The 23,092-nt window shown below is 30.1% G+C and overlaps 1 protein-coding gene across 1 annotated transcript in view; it reads left to right on the top strand.

Annotated features, from left to right (window-relative positions):
- The window catches only part of LOC143245786 (polycystin-2-like protein 2), a 39,794-nt gene extending 27,453 nt beyond the window's left edge, over positions 1 to 12,341 (top strand). Inside the window, exon 5 of the mRNA XM_076492041.1 lies at positions 12,214 to 12,341. Coding sequence (XP_076348156.1) covers positions 12,214 to 12,341 — 128 coding nt within the window. The remainder of the gene's footprint in view (positions 1 to 12,213) is intronic.
- The last annotated feature ends 10,751 nt before the right edge of the window (positions 12,342 to 23,092 follow it).

Below are 23,092 nucleotides of genomic sequence, written 5' to 3'. Positions count from 1 at the left end.
AACTGGAATACTGTTATTAGTAAAATCATGACACTAATTATACTTCATTAACTGGAATACTGTTATTAGTAAAATCATGACACTAATTATACTTCATTAACTGGAATACTGTTATTAGTAAAATCATGACACTAATTATACTTCATTAACTGGAATACTGTTATTAGTAAAATCATGACACTAATTATACTTCATTAACTGGAATACTGTTATTAGTAAAATCATGACACTAATTATACTTCATTAACTGGAATACTGTTATTAGTAAAATCATGACACTAATTATACTTCATTAACTGGAATACTGTTATTAGTAAAATCATGACACTAATTATACTTCATTAACTGGAATACTGTTATTAGTAAAATCATGACACTAATTATACTTCATTAACTGGAATACTGTTATTAGTAAAATCATGACACTAATTATACTTCATTAACTGGAATACTGTTATTAGTAAAATCATGACACTAATTATACTTCATTAACTGGAATACTGTTATTAGTAAAATCATGACACTAATTATACTTCATTAACTGGAATACTGTTATTAGTAAAATCATGACACTAATTATACTTCATTAACTGGAATACTGTTATTAGTAAAATCATGACACTAATTATACTTCATTAACTGGAATACTGTTATTAGTAAAATCATGACACTAATTATACTTCATTAACTGGAATACTGTTATTAGTAAAATCATGACACTAATTATACTTCATTAACTGGAATACTGTTATTAGTAAAATCATGACACTAATTATACTTCATTAACTGGAATACTGTTATTAGTAAAATCATGACACTAATTATACTTCATTAACTGGAATACTGTTATTAGTAAAATCATGACACTAATTATACTTCATTAACTGGAATACTGTTATTAGTAAAATCATGACACTAATTATACTTCATTAACTGGAATACTGTTATTAGTAAAATCATGACACTAATTATACTTCATTAACTGGAATACTGTTATTAGTAAAATCATGACACTAATTATACTTCATTAACTGGAATACTGTTATTAGTAAAATCATGACACTAATCATACTTCATTAACTGGAATACTGTTATTAGTAAAATCATGACACTAATTATACTTCATTAACTGGAATACTGTTATTAGTAAAATCATGACACTAATTATACTTCATTAACTGGAATACTGTTATTAGTAAAATCATGACACTAATTATACTTCATTAACTGGAATACTGTTATTAGTAAAATCATGACACTAATTATACTTCATTAACTGGAATACTGTTATTAGTAAAATCATGACACTAATTATACTTCATTAACTGGAATACTGTTATTAGTAAAATCATGACACTAATCATACTTCATTAACTGGAATACTGTTATTAGTAAAATCATGACACTAATTATACTTCATTAACTGGAATACTGTTATTAGTAAAATCATGACACTAATTATACTTCATTAACTGGAATACTGTTATTAGTAAAATCATGACACTAATTATACTTCATTAACTGGAATACTGTTATTAGTAAAATCATGACACTAATTATACTTCATTAACTGGAATACTGTTATTAGTAAAATCATGACACTAATTATACTTCATTAACTGGAATACTGTTATTAGTAAAATCATGACACTAATTATACTTCATTAACTGGAATACTGTTATTAGTAAAATCATGACACTAATTATACTTCATTAACTGGAATACTGTTATTAGTAAAATCATGACACTAATTATACTTCATTAACTGGAATACTGTTATTAGTAAAATCATGACACTAATTATACTTCATTAACTGGAATACTGTTATTAGTAAAATCATGACACTAATTATACTTCATTAACTGGAATACTGTTATTAGTAAAATCATGACACTAATTATACTTCATTAACTGGAATACTGTTATTAGTAAAATCATGACACTAATTATACTTCATTAACTGGAATACTGTTATTAGTAAAATCATGACACTAATTATACTTCATTAACTGGAATACTGTTATTAGTAAAATCATGACACTAATTATACTTCATTAACTGGAATACTGTTATTAGTAAAATCATGACACTAATTATACTTCATTAACTGGAATACTGTTATTAGTAAAATCATGACACTAATTATACTTCATTAACTGGAATACTGTTATTAGTAAAATCATGACACTAATTATACTTCATTAACTGGAATACTGTTATTAGTAAAATCATGACACTAATTATACTTCATTAACTGGAATACTGTTATTAGTAAAATCATGACACTAATTATACTTCATTAACTGGAATACTGTTATTAGTAAAATCATGACACTAATTATACTTCATTAACTGGAATACTGTTATTAGTAAAATCATGACACTAATTATACTTCATTAACTGGAATACTGTTATTAGTAAAATCATGACACTAATTATACTTCATTAACTGGAATACTGTTATTAGTAAAATCATGACACTAATTATACTTCATTAACTGGAATACTGTTATTAGTAAAATCATGACACTAATTATACTTCATTAACTGGAATACTGTTATTAGTAAAATCATGACACTAATTATACTTCATTAACTGGAATACTGTTATTAGTAAAATCATGACACTAATTATACTTCATTAACTGGAATACTGTTATTAGTAAAATCATGACACTAATTATACTTCATTAACTGGAATACTGTTATTAGTAAAATCATGACACTAATTATACTTCATTAACTGGAATACTGTTATTAGTAAAATCATGACACTAATTATACTTCATTAACTGGAATACTGTTATTAGTAAAATCATGACACTAATTATACTTCATTAACTGGAATACTGTTATTAGTAAAATCATGACACTAATCATACTTCATTAACTGGAATACTGTTATTAGTAAAATCATGACACTAATTATACTTCATTAACTGGAATACTGTTATTAGTAAAATCATGACACTAATTATACTTCATTAACTGGAATACTGTTATTAGTAAAATCATGACACTAATTATACTTCATTAACTGGAATACTGTTATTAGTAAAATCATGACACTAATTATACTTCATTAACTGGAATACTGTTATTAGTAAAATCATGACACTAATTATACTTCATTAACTGGAATACTGTTATTAGTAAAATCATGACACTAATTATACTTCATTAACTGGAATACTGTTATTAGTAAAATCATGACACTAATTATACTTCATTAACTGGAATACTGTTATTAGTAAAATCATGACACTAATTATACTTCATTAACTGGAATACTGTTATTAGTAAAATCATGACACTAATTATACTTCATTAACTGGAATACTGTTATTAGTAAAATCATGACACTAATTATACTTCATTAACTGGAATACTGTTATTAGTAAAATCATGACACTAATTATACTTCATTAACTGGAATACTGTTATTAGTAAAATCATGACACTAATTATACTTCATTAACTGGAATACTGTTATTAGTAAAATCATGACACTAATTATACTTCATTAACTGGAATACTGTTATTAGTAAAATCATGACACTAATTATACTTCATTAACTGGAATACTGTTATTAGTAAAATCATGACACTAATTATACTTCATTAACTGGAATACTGTTATTAGTAAAATCATGACACTAATTATACTTCATTAACTGGAATACTGTTATTAGTAAAATCATGACACTAATTATACTTCATTAACTGGAATACTGTTATTAGTAAAATCATGACACTAATTATACTTCATTAACTGGAATACTGTTATTAGTAAAATCATGACACTAATTATACTTCATTAACTGGAATACTGTTATTAGTAAAATCATGACACTAATTATACTTCATTAACTGGAATACTGTTATTAGTAAAATCATGACACTAATTATACTTCATTAACTGGAATACTGTTATTAGTAAAATCATGACACTAATTATACTTCATTAACTGGAATACTGTTATTAGTAAAATCATGACACTAATTATACTTCATTAACTGGAATACTGTTATTAGTAAAATCATGACACTAATTATACTTCATTAACTGGAATACTGTTATTAGTAAAATCATGACACTAATTATACTTCATTAACTGGAATACTGTTATTAGTAAAATCATGACACTAATTATACTTCATTAACTGGAATACTGTTATTAGTAAAATCATGACACTAATTATACTTCATTAACTGGAATACTGTTATTAGTAAAATCATGACACTAATTATACTTCATTAACTGGAATACTGTTATTAGTAAAATCATGACACTAATTATACTTCATTAACTGGAATACTGTTATTAGTAAAATCATGACACTAATTATACTTCATTAACTGGAATACTGTTATTAGTAAAATCATGACACTAATTATACTTCATTAACTGGAATACTGTTATTAGTAAAATCATGACACTAATTATACTTCATTAACTGGAATACTGTTATTAGTAAAATCATGACACTAATTATACTTCATTAACTGGAATACTGTTATTAGTAAAATCATGACACTAATTATACTTCATTAACTGGAATACTGTTATTAGTAAAATCATGACACTAATTATACTTCATTAACTGGAATACTGTTATTAGTAAAATCATGACACTAATTATACTTCATTAACTGGAATACTGTTATTAGTAAAATCATGACACTAATTATACTTCATTAACTGGAATACTGTTATTAGTAAAATCATGACACTAATCATACTTCATTAACTGGAATACTGTTATTAGTAAAATCATGACACTAATTATACTTCATTAACTGGAATACTGTTATTAGTAAAATCATGACACTAATTATACTTCATTAACTGGAATACTGTTATTAGTAAAATCATGACACTAATTATACTTCATTAACTGGAATACTGTTATTAGTAAAATCATGACACTAATTATACTTCATTAACTGGAATACTGTTATTAGTAAAATCATGACACTAATTATACTTCATTAACTGGAATACTGTTATTAGTAAAATCATGACACTAATTATACTTCATTAACTGGAATACTGTTATTAGTAAAATCATGACACTAATTATACTTCATTAACTGGAATACTGTTATTAGTAAAATCATGACACTAATTATACTTCATTAACTGGAATACTGTTATTAGTAAAATCATGACACTAATTATACTTCATTAACTGGAATACTGTTATTAGTAAAATCATGACACTAATAATACTTCATTAACTGGAATACTGTTATTAGTAAAATCATGTAAAATCATGACACTAATCATTAATACTTCATTAACTGGAATACTGTTATTAGTAAAATCATGACACTAATTATACTTCATTAACTGGAATACTGTTATTAGTAAAATCATGACACTAATTATACTTCATTAACTGGAATACTGTTATTAGTAAAATCATGACACTAATTATACTTCATTAACTGGAATACTGTTATTAGTAAAATCATGACACTAATTATACTTCATTAACTGGAATACTGTTATTAGTAAAATCATGACACTAATTATACTTCATTAACTGGAATACTGTTATTAGTAAAATCATGACACTAATTATACTTCATTAACTGGAATACTGTTATTAGTAAAATCATGACACTAATTATACTTCATTAACTGGAATACTGTTATTAGTAAAATCATGACACTAATTATACTTCATTAACTGGAATACTGTTATTAGTAAAATCATGACACTAATTATACTTCATTAACTGGAATACTGTTATTAGTAAAATCATGACACTAATTATACTTCATTAACTGGAATACTGTTATTAGTAAAATCATGACACTAATTATACTTCATTAACTGGAATACTGTTATTAGTAAAATCATGACACTAATTATACTTCATTAACTGGAATACTGTTATTAGTAAAATCATGACACTAATTATACTTCATTAACTGGAATACTGTTATTAGTAAAATCATGACACTAATTATACTTCATTAACTGGAATACTGTTATTAGTAAAATCATGACACTAATTATACTTCATTAACTGGAATACTGTTATTAGTAAAATCATGACACTAATTATACTTCATTAACTGGAATACTGTTATTAGTAAAATCATGACACTAATTATACTTCATTAACTGGAATACTGTTATTAGTAAAATCATGACACTAATTATACTTCATTAACTGGAATACTGTTATTAGTAAAATCATGACACTAATTATACTTCATTAACTGGAATACTGTTATTAGTAAAATCATGACACTAATTATACTTCATTAACTGGAATACTGTTATTAGTAAAATCATGACACTAATCATACTTCATTAACTGGAATACTGTTATTAGTAAAATCATGACACTAATTATACTTCATTAACTGGAATACTGTTATTAGTAAAATCATGACACTAATTATACTTCATTAACTGGAATACTGTTATTAGTAAAATCATGACACTAATTATACTTCATTAACTGGAATACTGTTATTAGTAAAATCATGACACTAATTATACTTCATTAACTGGAATACTGTTATTAGTAAAATCATGACACTAATTATACTTCATTAACTGGAATACTGTTATTAGTAAAATCATGACACTAATTATACTTCATTAACTGGAATACTGTTATTAGTAAAATCATGACACTAATTATACTTCATTAACTGGAATACTGTTATTAGTAAAATCATGACACTAATTATACTTCATTAACTGGAATACTGTTATTAGTAAAATCATGACACTAATTATACTTCATTAACTGGAATACTGTTATTAGTAAAATCATGACACTAATCATACTTCATTAACTGGAATACTGTTATTAGTAAAATCATGACACTAATTATACTTCATTAACTGGAATACTGTTATTAGTAAAATCATGACACTAATTATACTTCATTAACTGGAATACTGTTATTAGTAAAATCATGACACTAATTATACTTCATTAACTGGAATACTGTTATTAGTAAAATCATGACACTAATTATACTTCATTAACTGGAATACTGTTATTAGTAAAATCATGACACTAATTATACTTCATTAACTGGAATACTGTTATTAGTAAAATCATGACACTAATTATACTTCATTAACTGGAATACTGTTATTAGTAAAATCATGACACTAATTATACTTCATTAACTGGAATACTGTTATTAGTAAAATCATGACACTAATTATACTTCATTAACTGGAATACTGTTATTAGTAAAATCATGACACTAATTATACTTCATTAACTGGAATACTGTTATTAGTAAAATCATGACACTAATCATACTTCATTAACTGGAATACTGTTATTAGTAAAATCATGACACTAATTATACTTCATTAACTGGAATACTGTTATTAGTAAAATCATGACACTAATTATACTTCATTAACTGGAATACTGTTATTAGTAAAATCATGACACTAATTATACTTCATTAACTGGAATACTGTTATTAGTAAAATCATGACACTAATTATACTTCATTAACTGGAATACTGTTATTAGTAAAATCATGACACTAATTATACTTCATTAACTGGAATACTGTTATTAGTAAAATCATGACACTAATTATACTTCATTAACTGGAATACTGTTATTAGTAAAATCATGACACTAATTATACTTCATTAACTGGAATACTGTTATTAGTAAAATCATGACACTAATTATACTTCATTAACTGGAATACTGTTATTAGTAAAATCATGACACTAATTATACTTCATTAACTGGAATACTGTTATTAGTAAAATCATGACACTAATTATACTTCATTAACTGGAATACTGTTATTAGTAAAATCATGACACTAATACTACTTCATTAACTGGAATACTGTTATTAGTAAAATCATGACACTAATTATACTTCATTAACTGGAATACTGTTAAGTAAAACTGACACTTATACTTCATTAACTGGAATATCGTTATTTGTAAAATCATCACACTAATCATACTTCATTAACTGGAATACTGTTATTAGTAAAATCATGACACTAATTATACTTCATTAACTGGAATACTGTTATTAGTAAAATCATGACACTAATTATACTTCATTAACTGGAATACTGTTATTAGTAAAATCATGACACTAATTATACTTCATTAACTGGAATACTGTTATTAGTAAAATCATGACACTAATTATACTTCATTAACTGGAATACTGTTATTAGTAAAATCATGACACTAATTATACTTCATTAACTGGAATACTGTTATTAGTAAAATCATGACACTAATTATACTTCATTAACTGGAATACTGTTATTAGTAAAATCATGACACTAATTATACTTCATTAACTGGAATACTGTTATTAGTAAAATCATGACACTAATTATACTTCATTAACTGGAATACTGTTATTAGTAAAATCATGACACTAATTATACTTCATTAACTGGAATACTGTTATTAGTAAAATCATGACACTAATCATACTTCATTAACTGGAATACTGTTATTAGTAAAATCATGACACTAATTATACTTCATTAACTGGAATACTGTTATTAGTAAAATCATGACACTAATTATACTTCATTAACTGGAATACTGTTATTAGTAAAATCATGACACTAATTATACTTCATTAACTGGAATACTGTTATTAGTAAAATCATGACACTAATTATACTTCATTAACTGGAATACTGTTATTAGTAAAATCATGACACTAATTATACTTCATTAACTGGAATACTGTTATTAGTAAAATCATGACACTAATTATACTTCATTAACTGGAATACTGTTATTAGTAAAATCATGACACTAATTATACTTCATTAACTGGAATACTGTTATTAGTAAAATCATGACACTAATTATACTTCATTAACTGGAATACTGTTATTAGTAAAATCATGACACTAATTATACTTCATTAACTGGAATACTGTTATTAGTAAAATCATGACACTAATTATACTTCATTAACTGGAATACTGTTATTAGTAAAATCATGACACTAATTATACTTCATTAACTGGAATACTGTTATTAGTAAAATCATGACACTAATTATACTTCATTAACTGGAATACTGTTATTAGTAAAATCATGACACTAATTATACTTCATTAACTGGAATACTGTTATTAGTAAAATCATGACACTAATTATACTTCATTAACTGGAATACTGTTATTAGTAAAATCATGACACTAATTATACTTCATTAACTGGAATACTGTTATTAGTAAAATCATGACACTAATTATACTTCATTAACTGGAATACTGTTATTAGTAAAATCATGACACTAATTATACTTCATTAACTGGAATACTGTTATTAGTAAAATCATGACACTAATTATACTTCATTAACTGGAATACTGTTATTAGTAAAATCATGACACTAATTATACTTCATTAACTGGAATACTGTTATTAGTAAAATCATGACACTAATTATACTTCATTAACTGGAATACTGTTATTAGTAAAATCATGACACTAATTATACTTCATTAACTGGAATACTGTTATTAGTAAAATCATGACACTAATTATACTTCATTAACTGGAATACTGTTATTAGTAAAATCATGACACTAATTATACTTCATTAACTGGAATACTGTTATTAGTAAAATCATGACACTAATTATACTTCATTAACTGGAATACTGTTATTAGTAAAATCATGACACTAATTATATCATTAACTGGACACTAATTATACTTCATTAACTGGAATACTGTTATTAGTAAAATCATGACACTAATTATACTTCATTAACTGGAATACTGTTATTAGTAAAATCATGACACTAATTATACTTCATTAACTGGAATACTGTTATTAGTAAAATCATGACACTAATTATACTTCATTAACTGGAATACTGTTATTAGTAAAATCATGACACTAATTATACTTCATTAACTGGAATACTGTTATTAGTAAAATCATGACACTAATTATACTTCATTAACTGGAATACTGTTATTAGTAAAATCATGACACTAATTATACTTCATTAACTGGAATACTGTTATTAGTAAAATCATGACACTAATTATACTTCATTAACTGGAATACTGTTATTAGTAAAATCATGACACTAATTATACTTCATTAACTGGAATACTGTTATTAGTAAAATCATGACACTAATTATACTTCATTAACTGGAATACTGTTATTAGTAAAATCATGACACTAATTATACTTCATTAACTGGAATACTGTTATTAGTAAAATCATGACACTAATTATACTTCCTTAACTGGAATACTGTTATTAGTAAAATCATGACACTAATTATACTTCATTAACTGGAATACTGTTATTAGTAAAATCATGACACTAATTATACTTCATTAACTGGAATACTGTTATTAGTAAAATCATGACACTAATTATACTTCATTAACTGGAATACTGTTATTAGTAAAATACTGTTATTAGTAAAATCATGACACTAATTATACTTCATTAACTGGAATACTGTTATTAGTAAAATCATGACACTAATTATACTTCATTAACTGGAATACTGTTATTAGTAAAATCATGACACTAATTATACTTCATTAACTGGAATACTGTTATTAGTAAAATCATGACACTAATTATACTTCATTAACTGGAATACTGTTATTAGTAAAATCATGACACTAATTATACTTCATTAACTGGAATACTGTTATTAGTAAAATCATGACACTAATTATACTTCATTAACTGGAATACTGTTATTAGTAAAATCATGACACTAATTATACTTCATTAACTGGAATACTGTTATTAGTAAAATCATGACACTAATTATACTTCATTAACTGGAATACTGTTATTAGTAAAATCATGACACTAATTATACTTCATTAACTGGAATACTGTTATTAGTAAAATCATGACACTAATTATACTTCATTAACTGGAATACTGTTATTAGTAAAATCATGACACTAATTATACTTCATTAACTGGAATACTGTTATTAGTAAAATCATGACACTAATTATACTTCCTTAACTGGAATACTGTTATTAGTAAAATCATGACACTAATTATACTTCATTAACTGGAATACTGTTATTAGTAAAATAATGACACTAATTATACTTCATAAACTGGAATACTGTTATTAGTAAAACATGCTCACCCTTCAAGCCGTGGGGCGTTATAATGTTACGGACAATCACACTATTCGTTGGTAAAAGTGGCCAGAGTTGGCGGTGGGTGGTGATGACTAGCTGCCCTCTAGTCTTAAACTGCTAAATTAGGGACAGCTAGTGCAGATAGCCCTCTGTAGCCTTACCTGCGAATTAAAAAAAACAAACAAACAAAACCATACAGTTATAACGTAGCTGCTTATTGTATTTGTCTGCATGGTATATATTATTGATGAAATATTAACATTCTGTGGCTTAAAATAGTTGCTATTTAAAGGAAGTTTGAAACCGCTATTACATCACGTGCTGGATTTTGATCTCACAGATTCGTAGCCTATCGCTTTCAAAGATTCTGCGCACTGAACTCCATTGTTTTCTTGTTTCAAAATATCTTACAGCCTTAAGTTGTAATCAGTTATCTGTACATGATCATTATTAACGTAACTAGATGTTATTTTCTACTTAACTTTTATAAGTCATTGACTGCTGTTGACCATACAGTGTATTGCCCAATACACCTCCGACAGTTGAATACAAATATGTCAAATACGCAGTAAAAGGGTTAATCATTATAACACTATATCTATATCTGTACCTATATAGAAAATATACATACGAAGAGTGGTTTTAATCGATATTTGATACGATTGTACACTTTATTTGTAGTTAAATCTGAAAAGTCTTTAATGGGTCGACGTGTAAGTTTCTGGTTCGAATTTCCCCGTAGACGAAACGCAAATAGTCCATTGTATGAATTTATGCTGACAACACTAACCAGTTAAATGAACGTAAGGCTAACTCGAATAACTCTCAACTTCTCAACTAGAGAAAATGTTTTTGTTTTTTTACCTCAGATAAAGGTAAAAACATAAACATTATTATTTACCGTCTGCGGCACTTTAAGAACTTCCACATCTTCACTCAATCTCTGTACTCAACTCTGATCGAATACTACTAATAATTATGAAAATATCAACTGAAACTCTCGGAACTCTCTACAAGAGATTTTAATATAACCTTGAGAACAGTTGTCCCATTTTCATCACAGAAAGAGAAAGAAAGGGAAAGGCATTCTGGCGAAGAATGACTTCAAAAAAAGGTGGAAAACAAAGTTGTTCTTTGGGGAACGCTACAGAATGTATATTACCTGCACTCTATACTTCGCGAAGAACCTAACCCTAGACTTGAGCTTTGGTTTGGTTTTGTTTTAAATTTCACGCAAAGCTTTACACGAGGGCTATCTGTGCTAGCCGTACCTAATTTTGCAGTGTAAGACTACAGGAAAGGCAACTAGTCATCACCATCCACCGCCAACTCTTGGGCTACTCTTTTACCAACGAATAGTGAGATTTACCGTCGCATTATAACGCCCTCACAGCTGAAGGGCAAGCATGCTTTGGTGTGACTGGGATTCGAACCCGCGACTCTCAGATTATGAGTTGAGTGCTTTAACCATCTGGCCATGCTGGTTCCTTTGAACTTTGAAAGTACAAAACTGTTGGCTAAAAAAGAGGTCTCAAAGCTATTGTAGGAGGATCATGAGATCGTGGGGTTTCTACGTAAGCGATCGTCACCTCAAAGTGGGCTTGGCAAAAAATAAGTTTGTGAATCCTGTATAAACCCCCCTCCCAGTATATTAATGGTGCATCTGCGGACGGTACAACGCTAACAACCGAGTTTCGATACCCGTGATTACCAGAGCATAAACAACCCATTGTGTAGCTTTGTGCTTCGTTACAAACAATCACTCAATCAAACCCTAATGTTTCAAGTGGAAGAAGAAATTGAAACACAGCCCAAAATTCTCGTGATAAAACAACAATGTATTTTATTCTTAAAACAAAATTCCGATTTAATGAAAAAAAGAACATTTTGTTACAAAAAACAAACAATATTTTGTTTTACATTTAAAACATGCCTTATGCTTAGCGTCAAAGAAGCATACTTTAGATTTTGTTCCTAAAGTTTCTCTTCGAACACTAGCGATATCTGGTGTTTAATAGTTTAAATATTTAAAATGCCTTGAAGCTGAGTAAAATTACATTTATGTTGTTTAAGACATGATTTTATACGTAAATGTCAGTAGAGCTCGAGATGTTATTATACGATTTGTTCTGAAAAGATACTGGTGTCAAATTTCTTAAAAACTAATAAATAAAAAACAAGAAATATTTTCAGTTTAAAACTGGGGTTCGTGAAATAATTATATAAATGCTATTGTAGATTATTTGAAAATAAAAATAAAGCTACATGACAGTTGTGGAACAGTGTATTTGAGATTCACTCAACGCAACTCTCAAAACACTTATAAAACGTGTAATGCTCTTAAGTGGTTAACTTAACTGTGTGAAAAGCTTGTATTTATTTAGTTAACTTAGAAAATCATTTATTACTTTGTCTGTGGCATGGCCAGATGGGTTAAGGCGCTCGACTTGCAATCTGAGGGACTCAGGTTCTGAATTCTCATCACACTAAACATGCTCGCCCCTTTCAGTCATGGGAGCGTTATAATTTGACGGTCAATCCCACTATTCGTTGGTAAAGAGTAGCCTAAGAGTTGGCGGTGGGTGGTGATGACTAGCTGCCTTCCCTCTAGTCTTACACTGTTAAATGATGAGCGGTTAGCCCTGTGTAGCTTTGCGCGAAATTCAAAACAAACAAACAAACATATAAACAGTTTTGAAAAATAAACTAATTAGCCCTTCTAGTAAAATGGCACAACGGTTCGTCTACAGACTCGCACAGCTAAAAAACCGGCTTTTAAATACCTGTGGAGGGCAAAGCACAGATAGCCATTGTGTAGATTTGTGCTTACTTTCAAAACAAAGTAAACTAATTAATCTGATATCGATTAACATGGCAAAACAAAGACCTAAAAAGCTTATCCAAATATAATGCAATTTCCTTATCTAAAAACCAATAACAGAAGAAATGGATTTGACTGTACAAAAACTGAACAATAAATACAGACAATTTCCAAGAGCCTAAATTTATTGTTTTCGTATTGTTAAGAAGGAAAGGAACTTTTTTTTCTTCGATTCAAAGTATACATGTTGTGTTAAACTTGATTTCAAAGCTTAAAAACAATCTTTCAATATGTTTAATGGTGCCATTATATCAGTTCATCATTTCATTGGCCAGTTATCTGAAAAATTCAATTATTGTTTACTGTAAAAAATGTGACATTAAATCCTATGCTCTAATCCGTGGATACAATTAATATAATTATTACACACTCATTTTCATTTTATTGATAATATGAGTTCCAGTTACTGAGCTATTTCTAAAGATTTGTGTTTGGTTTGTTTGCACAATGGTAATAATCATCCCGTTATTGTCTTTTTTTTTCAGGTTCATATGTAAATTAATAAAGGTGTGATTTCCTCACCAATTATTTTACTTATATCAGCTTCCTCTGTTATTTAAAAGCGGAAGCCTAGGGAAAGAACAAACACAATCAATATTCTTGCTTGGTTTATATTCGCAAGGACGAACTTTTTGAAAGGAAAGCGAAGTAATCTATTTAATATTCAAAAGTTAAATTACATGGCAGAATAGTTTTGTCTCATACGCTGTCCATTTCCTGCCAAAAAACGAGTCCGCACAGAAAAATAAATCTCACTGCTTAGTCGTTCCTGTCTTCCTTTATTTTGTTCTTCTGCTTTGACTTAACTAAACCTCTTACTCAATATGAACAGTGTACATCCGCTAAAGAACAGAGTGACATGTTGGCTAATTTGAAAGCAGAAAATGCACTTGTTAAGTAGAGTGCTCACTTAATCTGACTGAGAGGAAAAATGTTAAATTTAGCAAAATAAACATTCGTACTAAGTATCAAGTTTTCTCTGAAGTATTTAATTAAATGTGACGCAGGGCGTAGATTTTTTACACCCGATGGGGGGGATGATTTTTTAAACCACTTATGTGGACTCTTCAATTTACAAATTGGTAATCTATGATTACGTGAACCTGAAAGCTGTAAACATACAGTCACAGAGTAATCTTGTTGCCACGATACTTGCACATGTATACTTAGGCCTGCTGACTGATACTTACGAACTATCGCTTAGATCGAAAAGCTTAGAAGCACGCCTATATTAAAGATGTACATTTCGGCTACTGAAAAAGCCTACATCTAGGCCTAATTATGTAATTCGATTGGTAAGAACACGAGAATCACAAGAACAAACACACATTTTGCAGGCCTGTGATGAAATAAAACAATTCAACAGACCAAACTGTAGGAGGGGATGATTGTATACACCATACCCACTCCTAAAATAAAGGGGGATGTATCCCTCCATTCCCCCAGGATCTACGCTCCTGAATGTGAAGTTTCTTACTGTTGGATTTTTCCTGTTGAACTTAATCGAACTGTTAGGAAAATCGAACAGTCTGTAAACTTATGAACTGATAGTATAAAGCTGTTGATCTGCTTTGTAATTACTTGTATATAATGTAGATGTTCAGGCCGTTAACCATAAATACTATAAAATTTTGTTTCTCAAACATATCCTTTTTCTAGGATTTTCAATTGGAACGAGGATTTATGTGACACGTGATCTAAACTGCCTGAACGTTGCAGTTTCTGTTTTGTTTGTTCTTTTAATTTCGCGCAAAGCTACACGAGGTTTCTCTGTGCTAGCCGTTCCTAATTTGGCAGTGTAAGACTAGAGGGAAGGCAGCTAGTCATCGCCACCCACCGCCAACTCTTGGACTACTTTTTACAAACGAATAGCGAGATTGAACGTAACATTATAACGCCCCCACGGCTGAAACGGCGAACACGTTTGGTGCGACGGAGATTCGAACCCGCTATTGTCAGATTACGAATCAAGCGTTTTAACCATTTGGCCTTGCCGGGCCGACCTTTAAGGACATAATAAGATGAAAAGATGTGAAAAAAGTAACGTTACCAACAGAAAAGATGTAAAAAAGTAAAGTTACCAACAGAAAAGATGCAAACAATGTAATGTTATCAAAAGAAAGAGTGCGAACAAAGTAACGTTACCACAGAAAGATGCAAAACAATGTAATGTTATCAACAGAAAAGATGCGAACAAAGTGACGTTACCAACAGAAAAGATGCGAACAAAGTAATGTTACTAACAGAAAATATGCGAACAATGTAACGTTACCAACAGAAAAGATGCAAACAATGTAATGTTATCAACAGAAAAGATGCGAACAAAGTAACGTTACCAACAGAAAGAGATGCGAACAATGTAAAGAGTTACCAACAGAAAAGATGTGAACAAAGTAACCTTACCAACAGAAAAGATGCAAACAATGTAATGTTACTAACAGAAAAGATGCGAACAAAGTAACGTTACCAACAGAGAAGATGCAAACAATGTAATGTTACCAACAGAAAAGATGCGAACAAATTAACGTTACCAACAAGAGAAGATGCGAACAAAGTAACGTTACCAACAGAAAAGATGCAGAACAATGTAATGTTACCAACAGAGAAAGATGCGAACAATGTAATGTTACTAACAGAAAGATGCGAACAATGTAACGTTACCAACAGAAAGATGCAAACAATGTAATGTTATCAACAGAAAAGATGCGAACAAAGTAACGTTACCAACAGAGAAGATGCGAAACAAAGTAACGTTACCAACAGAAAAGATGCGAACAATGTAACCTTACCAACAGAAAGATGCAAACAATGTAACGTACCAACAGAAAGAGATGCAAACAATGTAAGGTTATCAACAGAAAATATGCGAACAAAGTAACGTTACCAACAGAAAAGATGCGAACAAAGTAACGTTACCAAGATAAAAGATGCGAACAATGTAATGTTACCAAGAGAAAAGATGCGAACAAAGTAACGTTACCAACAGAAAAGATGCAAACAATGTAATGTTACTAACAGAAAAGATGCGAACAATGTAACCTTACCAACAGAAAAGATACAAACAATGTAATGTTATCAACAGAAAAGATGCGAACAATGTAACGTTACCAACAGAAAGATGCAAACAATGTAACGTTACCAACAGAAAGATGCGAACAATGTAATGTTACCAAAATATGAAAGACTATGAAATGTAAACTTAATCATTACTGTAAACGTCCAGTAAACTCATGTAATGTTACCAACAGAAAAGATGCGAACAATGTAACGTTACCAGCAGAAAGATGCAAATGTAATGTTACCTACAGAAAAGATGCGAACAATGTAAGCGTTACCAACAGAAAGATGCAAACAATGTAAATGTTACCAACAGAAAAGATGCGAACAAAGTAACGTTACCAACAGAAAAGATGCAAAAACAATGAAATGTTATCAACAGAAAGATGCGAACAAAGTAACGTTACCAACGCGAACAATGTAATGTTACCAACAGAAAAGATGCGAACAAATGTAACGTTACCAACAGAAAAGATCAAACAATGTAATGTTATCAACAGAAAAGATGCGAACAAAGTAACGTTACCAACAGGAAAGATGCAAACAATGCAATGTTATCAACAGAAAAGATGCGAACAAAGTAACGTTACCAACAGAAAGATGCGAACAATGTAATGTTACCAACAGGAAAGATGCGAACAATGTAACGTTACCAACAGAAAAGATGCAAACAATGTAATGTTATCAACAGAAAAGATGCGAACAAAGTAACGTTACCAACAGAAAAGATGCAAACAATGTAATGTTACCAACAGAAAAGATGTGAACAAAGTAACTTACCAACAGAAAAGATGCAAACAATGTAATGTTACTAACAGAAAAGATGCGAACAAAGTAACGTTACCAACAGAGAAGATGCAAACAATGTAACGTTACCAACAGAAAAGATGCGAACAATGTAATGTTACCAACAGAAAGATGCGAACAAAGTAACGTTACCAACAGAAAAGATGCAAACAATGTAATGTTACTAACAGAAAGAGATGCGAACAATGTAACGTTACCAACAGAAAGAGATGCAAACATGAACTGTAACGTTACCAACAGAAAGATGCAAACAATGTAATGTTACCAACAGAAAAGATGCGAACAAAGTAACGTTACCAACAGAAAGATGCAAACAATGTAATGTTACTAACAGAAAGATGCGAACAATGTAACGTTACCAACAGAAAGATAAACATTGAAATGTAATGTTATCAACAGAAAGATGCGAACAATGTAACGTTACCAACAGAAAAGATGCAAACAATGAAATATTTATCAACAGAAAAGATGCGAACAAAGTAACGTTACCAACAGAAAAAGATGCAGAACAATGTAATGTTACCAACAGAAAAGATGCGAACAAAGTAACGTTACCAACAGAAAGATGCAAACAATGTAATATTATCAACAGAAAAGATGCGAACAAAGTAACGTTACCAACAGAAAGATGCAAACAATGTAATGTTATCAACAGAAAGATGCGAACAAAGTAACGTTACCAACAGAAAAGATGCGAACAATGTAATGTTACCAACAGAAAGATGCGAACAAAGTAACGTTACCAACAGAAGATGCAAACAATGTAATGTTACCAACAGAAAGATGCGAACAAAGTAACGTTACCAACAGAAAGATGCGAACAATGTAATGTTACCAACAGAAAAGATGCGAACAAAGTAACGTTACCAACAGAAAAGATGCGAACAATGTAATGTTACTAACAGAAAGATGCGAACAATGTAATGTTACCAACAGAAAAGATGCGAACAATGTAACGTTACCAACAGAAAGATGCAAACAATGTAACGTTACCAACAGAAAGATGCAAACAATGTAATGTTACCAACAGAAAGATGCGAACAAAGTAACGTTACCAACAGAAAAGATGCAAACAATGTAATGTTACTAACAGAAAGATGCGAACAATGTAACGTTACCAACAGAAAGATGCAAACAATGTAATGTTATCAACAGAAAGATGCGAACAAAGTAACGTTACCAACAGGAAAGATGCAAACAATGAAATGTTATCAACAGAAAAGATGCGAACAAAGTAACGTTACCAACAGAAAGATGCGAACAATGTAATGTTACCAACAGAAAAGATGCGAACAATGTAACGTTACCAACAGAAAAGATCAAACAATGTAATGTTATCAACAGAAAGATGCGAACAAAGTAACGTTACCAACAGAAAAGATGCAAACAATGCAATGTTATCAACAGAAAAAAAAGATGCGAACAAAGTAACGTTACCAACAGAAAGATGCGAACAATGTAATGTTACCAACAGAAAAGATGCGAACAAAGTAACGTTACCAACAGAAAGATGCAAACAATGTAATGTTATCAACAGAAAAGATGCGAACAAAGTAACGTTACCAACAGAAAGATGCGAACAATGTAATGTTACCAACAGAAAAGATGTGAACAAAGTAACCTTACCAACAGGAAAGATGCAAACAATGTAATGTTACTAACAGAAAGATGCGAACAAAGTAACGTTACCAACAGAAAAGATGCAAACAATGTAATGTTACCAACAGAAAAGATGCGAACAAAGTAACGTTACCAACAGAAGAAGATGCGAACAAAGTAACGTTACCAACAGAAAGATGTGAACAATGTAATGTTACTAACAGAAATATGCGAACAATGTAACGTTACCAACAGAAAGATGCAAACAATGTAATGTTATCAACAGAAAAGATGCGAACAAAGTAACGTTACCAACAGAAAAGATGCAAACAAAATAACGTTACCAAACAGAAAAAGATGCGAACAATGTAACCTTACCAACAGAAAGATGCAAACAATGTAACGTTACCAACAGAAAAGATGCAAACAATGTAACGTTATCAACAGAAAATATGCAGAACAAAGTAACTACCAACAGAAAAGATGCGAACAAAGTAACGTTACCAACAGAAAGATGCGAACAATGTAATGTTACCAACAGAAAAGATGCGAACAATGTAATGTTACCAACAGAAAGATGCAAACAATGTAATGTTATCAACAGAAAGATGCGAACAAAGTAACGTTACCAACAGAAAGATGCAAACAATGCAATGTTATCAACAGAAAGATGCGAACAAAGTAACGTTACCAACAGAAAGATGCGAACAATGTAATGTTACCAACAGAAAGATGCGAACAAAGTAACGTTACCAACAGAAAGATGCAAACAATGTAATGTTACTAACAGAAAGATGCGAACAATGTAACGTTACCAACAGAAAGATGCAAACAATGTAATGTTACCAACAGAAAGATGCGAACAATGTAATGTTACCAACAGAAAGATGCAAACAATGTAATGTTACTAACAGAAAGATGCAGAACAAGTAACGTTACCAACAGAAAAGATGCAAACAATGTAATGTTACCAACAGAAAAGATGCGAACAAAGTAACGTTACCAACAGAGAAGATGCACGAACAATGTAACGTTACCAGAGAAAAGATGCGAACAATGTAATGTTACTAACAGAAAGATGCGAACAAGTAAGTAACGTATACCAACAGAAAGATGCAAACAATGTAATGTTATCAACAGAAAGATGCGAACAAAGTAACGTTACCAACAGAAGATGCGAACAAGTAACGTTACCAACAGAAAAGATGCAAACAATGTAATGTTACCAACAGAAAAAGATGCGAACAAAGTAACGTTACCAACAGAAAGATGCAAACAATGTAATGTTACTAACAGAAAGATGCAGAACAAAGTAACGTTACCAACAGAGAAGATGCAGAACAAAGTAACGTTACCAACAGAAAAGATGCGAACAATGTAACGTTACTAACAGAAAGATCACGAACAATGTAATGTTACTAACAGAAAAGATGCGAACAATGTAACGTTACCAACAGAAAAGATGCAAACAATGTAATGTTATCAACAGAAAGATGCGAACAAAGTAACGTTACCAACAGAGAAGATGCGAACAATGTAACGTTACCAACAGAAAAGATGCGAACAATGTAACCTTACCAACAGAAAGATGCAAACAATGTAACGTTACCAACAGAAGATGCAAACAATGTAGCAAGGTTATCAACAGAAAATATGCGAACAAAGTAACGTTACCAACAGAAAGATGCGAAATCAAAGTAACGTTACCAACAGGAAAAGATGCGAACAATGTAATGTTACCAACAGAAAGATGCGAACAAAGTAACGTTACCAACAAGAAAGATGCAAACAATGTAATGTTACTAACAGAAAGATGCGAACAATGTAACGTTACCAACAGAAAAGATGCAAACAATGTAATGTTATCAACAGAGAAAGATGCGAACAATGTAACGTTATCAACAGAAAGATGCAAACAATGTAACGTTACCAACAGAAAAGATGCGAACAATGTAATGTTACCAACAGAAAGATGCGAACAAAGTAACGTTACCAACAGAAAGATGCAAACAATGTAATGTTACTAGCAGAAAGATGCGAACAATGTAATGTTACTAACAGAAAAGATGCGAACAATGTAACGTTACCAACAGAAAGATGCAAACAAAGTAACGTTACCAACAGAAAGATGCAAACAATGTAATGTTACCAACAGAAAGATGCGAACAAAGTAACGTTACCAACAGAAAGATGCAAACAATGTAATGTTACTAACAGAAAAGATGCGAACAATGTAACGTTACCAACAGAAAGATGATACAAACAATGTAATGTTATCAACAGAAAGATGCAGAACAAAGTAACGTTACCAACAGAAAGATGCAAACAATGTAATGTTATCAACAGAAAGATGCGAACAAAGTAACGTTACCAACAGAAAAGATGCGAACAATGTAATGTTACCAACAGAAAGATGCGAACAATGTAACGTTACCAACAGAAAGATGCAAACAATGTAATGTTATCAACAGAAAGATGCGAACAAAGTAACGTTACCAACAGAAAAGATGCAAACAATGTAATGTTATCAACAGAAAGATGCGAACAAAGTAACGTTACCAACAGAAAGATGCAACAATGTAATGTTACCAACAGAAAGATGCGAACAATGTAACGTTACCAACAGAAAGATGCAAACAATGTAATGCAACAAAGATGCGAACAAAGTAACGTTACCAACAGAAGATGCAAACAATGTAATGTTATCAACAGAAAAGATGCGAACAAGTAACGTTACCAACAGAAAGATGCGAACAATGTAATGTTACTAACAGAAAGATGCGAACAATGTAACGTTACCAACAGAAAGATGCAAACAATGTAATGTTATCAACAGAAAGATGCGAACAAAGTAACGTTACCAACAGAAAGATGCAAACAATGAAATGTTATCAACAAGGAAGAAAGATGCGAACAAAGTAACGTTACCAACAGAAAGATGCGAACAATGTAATGTTACCAACAGAAAAGATGCGAACAATGTAACGTTACCAACAAAGATCAAACAATGTAATGTTATCAACAGAAAGATGCGAACAAAGTAACGTTACCAACAGAAAGATGCAAAACAATGTAATGTTATCAACAGAAAAGATGCGAACAAAGTAACGTTACCAACAGAAAGATGCGAACAATGTAATGTTACCAACAGAAAAGATGCGAACAAAGTAACGTTACCAACAGAAAGATGCAAACAATGTAATGTTATCAACAGAAAAGATGCGAACAAAGTAACGTTACCAACAGAAAGATGCGAACAATGTAATGTTACCAACAGAAAAAGATGTGAACAAAGTAACCTTACCAACAGAAAGATGCAAACAATGTAATGTTACTGACAGAAAGATGCGAACAAAGTAACGTTACCAACAGAGAAGATGCAAACAATGTAACGTTACCAACAGAAAAGATGCAGAACAATGTAATGTTACCAACAGAAAAGATGCGAACAAAGTAACGTTACCAACAGAAAGATGCAAACAATGTAATGTTACTAACAGAAAGATGCGAACAATGTAATGTTACTAACAGAAAGATGCGAACAATGTAACGTTACCAACAGAAAGATGCAAACAATGTAACGTTACCAACAGAAAGA

Source organism: Tachypleus tridentatus, chromosome 3 (genome assembly GCF_004210375.1).
Source record: "Tachypleus tridentatus isolate NWPU-2018 chromosome 3, ASM421037v1, whole genome shotgun sequence".
NCBI classification, from domain to species: Eukaryota; Metazoa; Arthropoda; class Merostomata; order Xiphosura; family Limulidae; genus Tachypleus; species Tachypleus tridentatus.
Note: the sequence above shows the minus strand (reverse complement) of the source record. Positions and strands in the feature narration are given on the sequence as shown.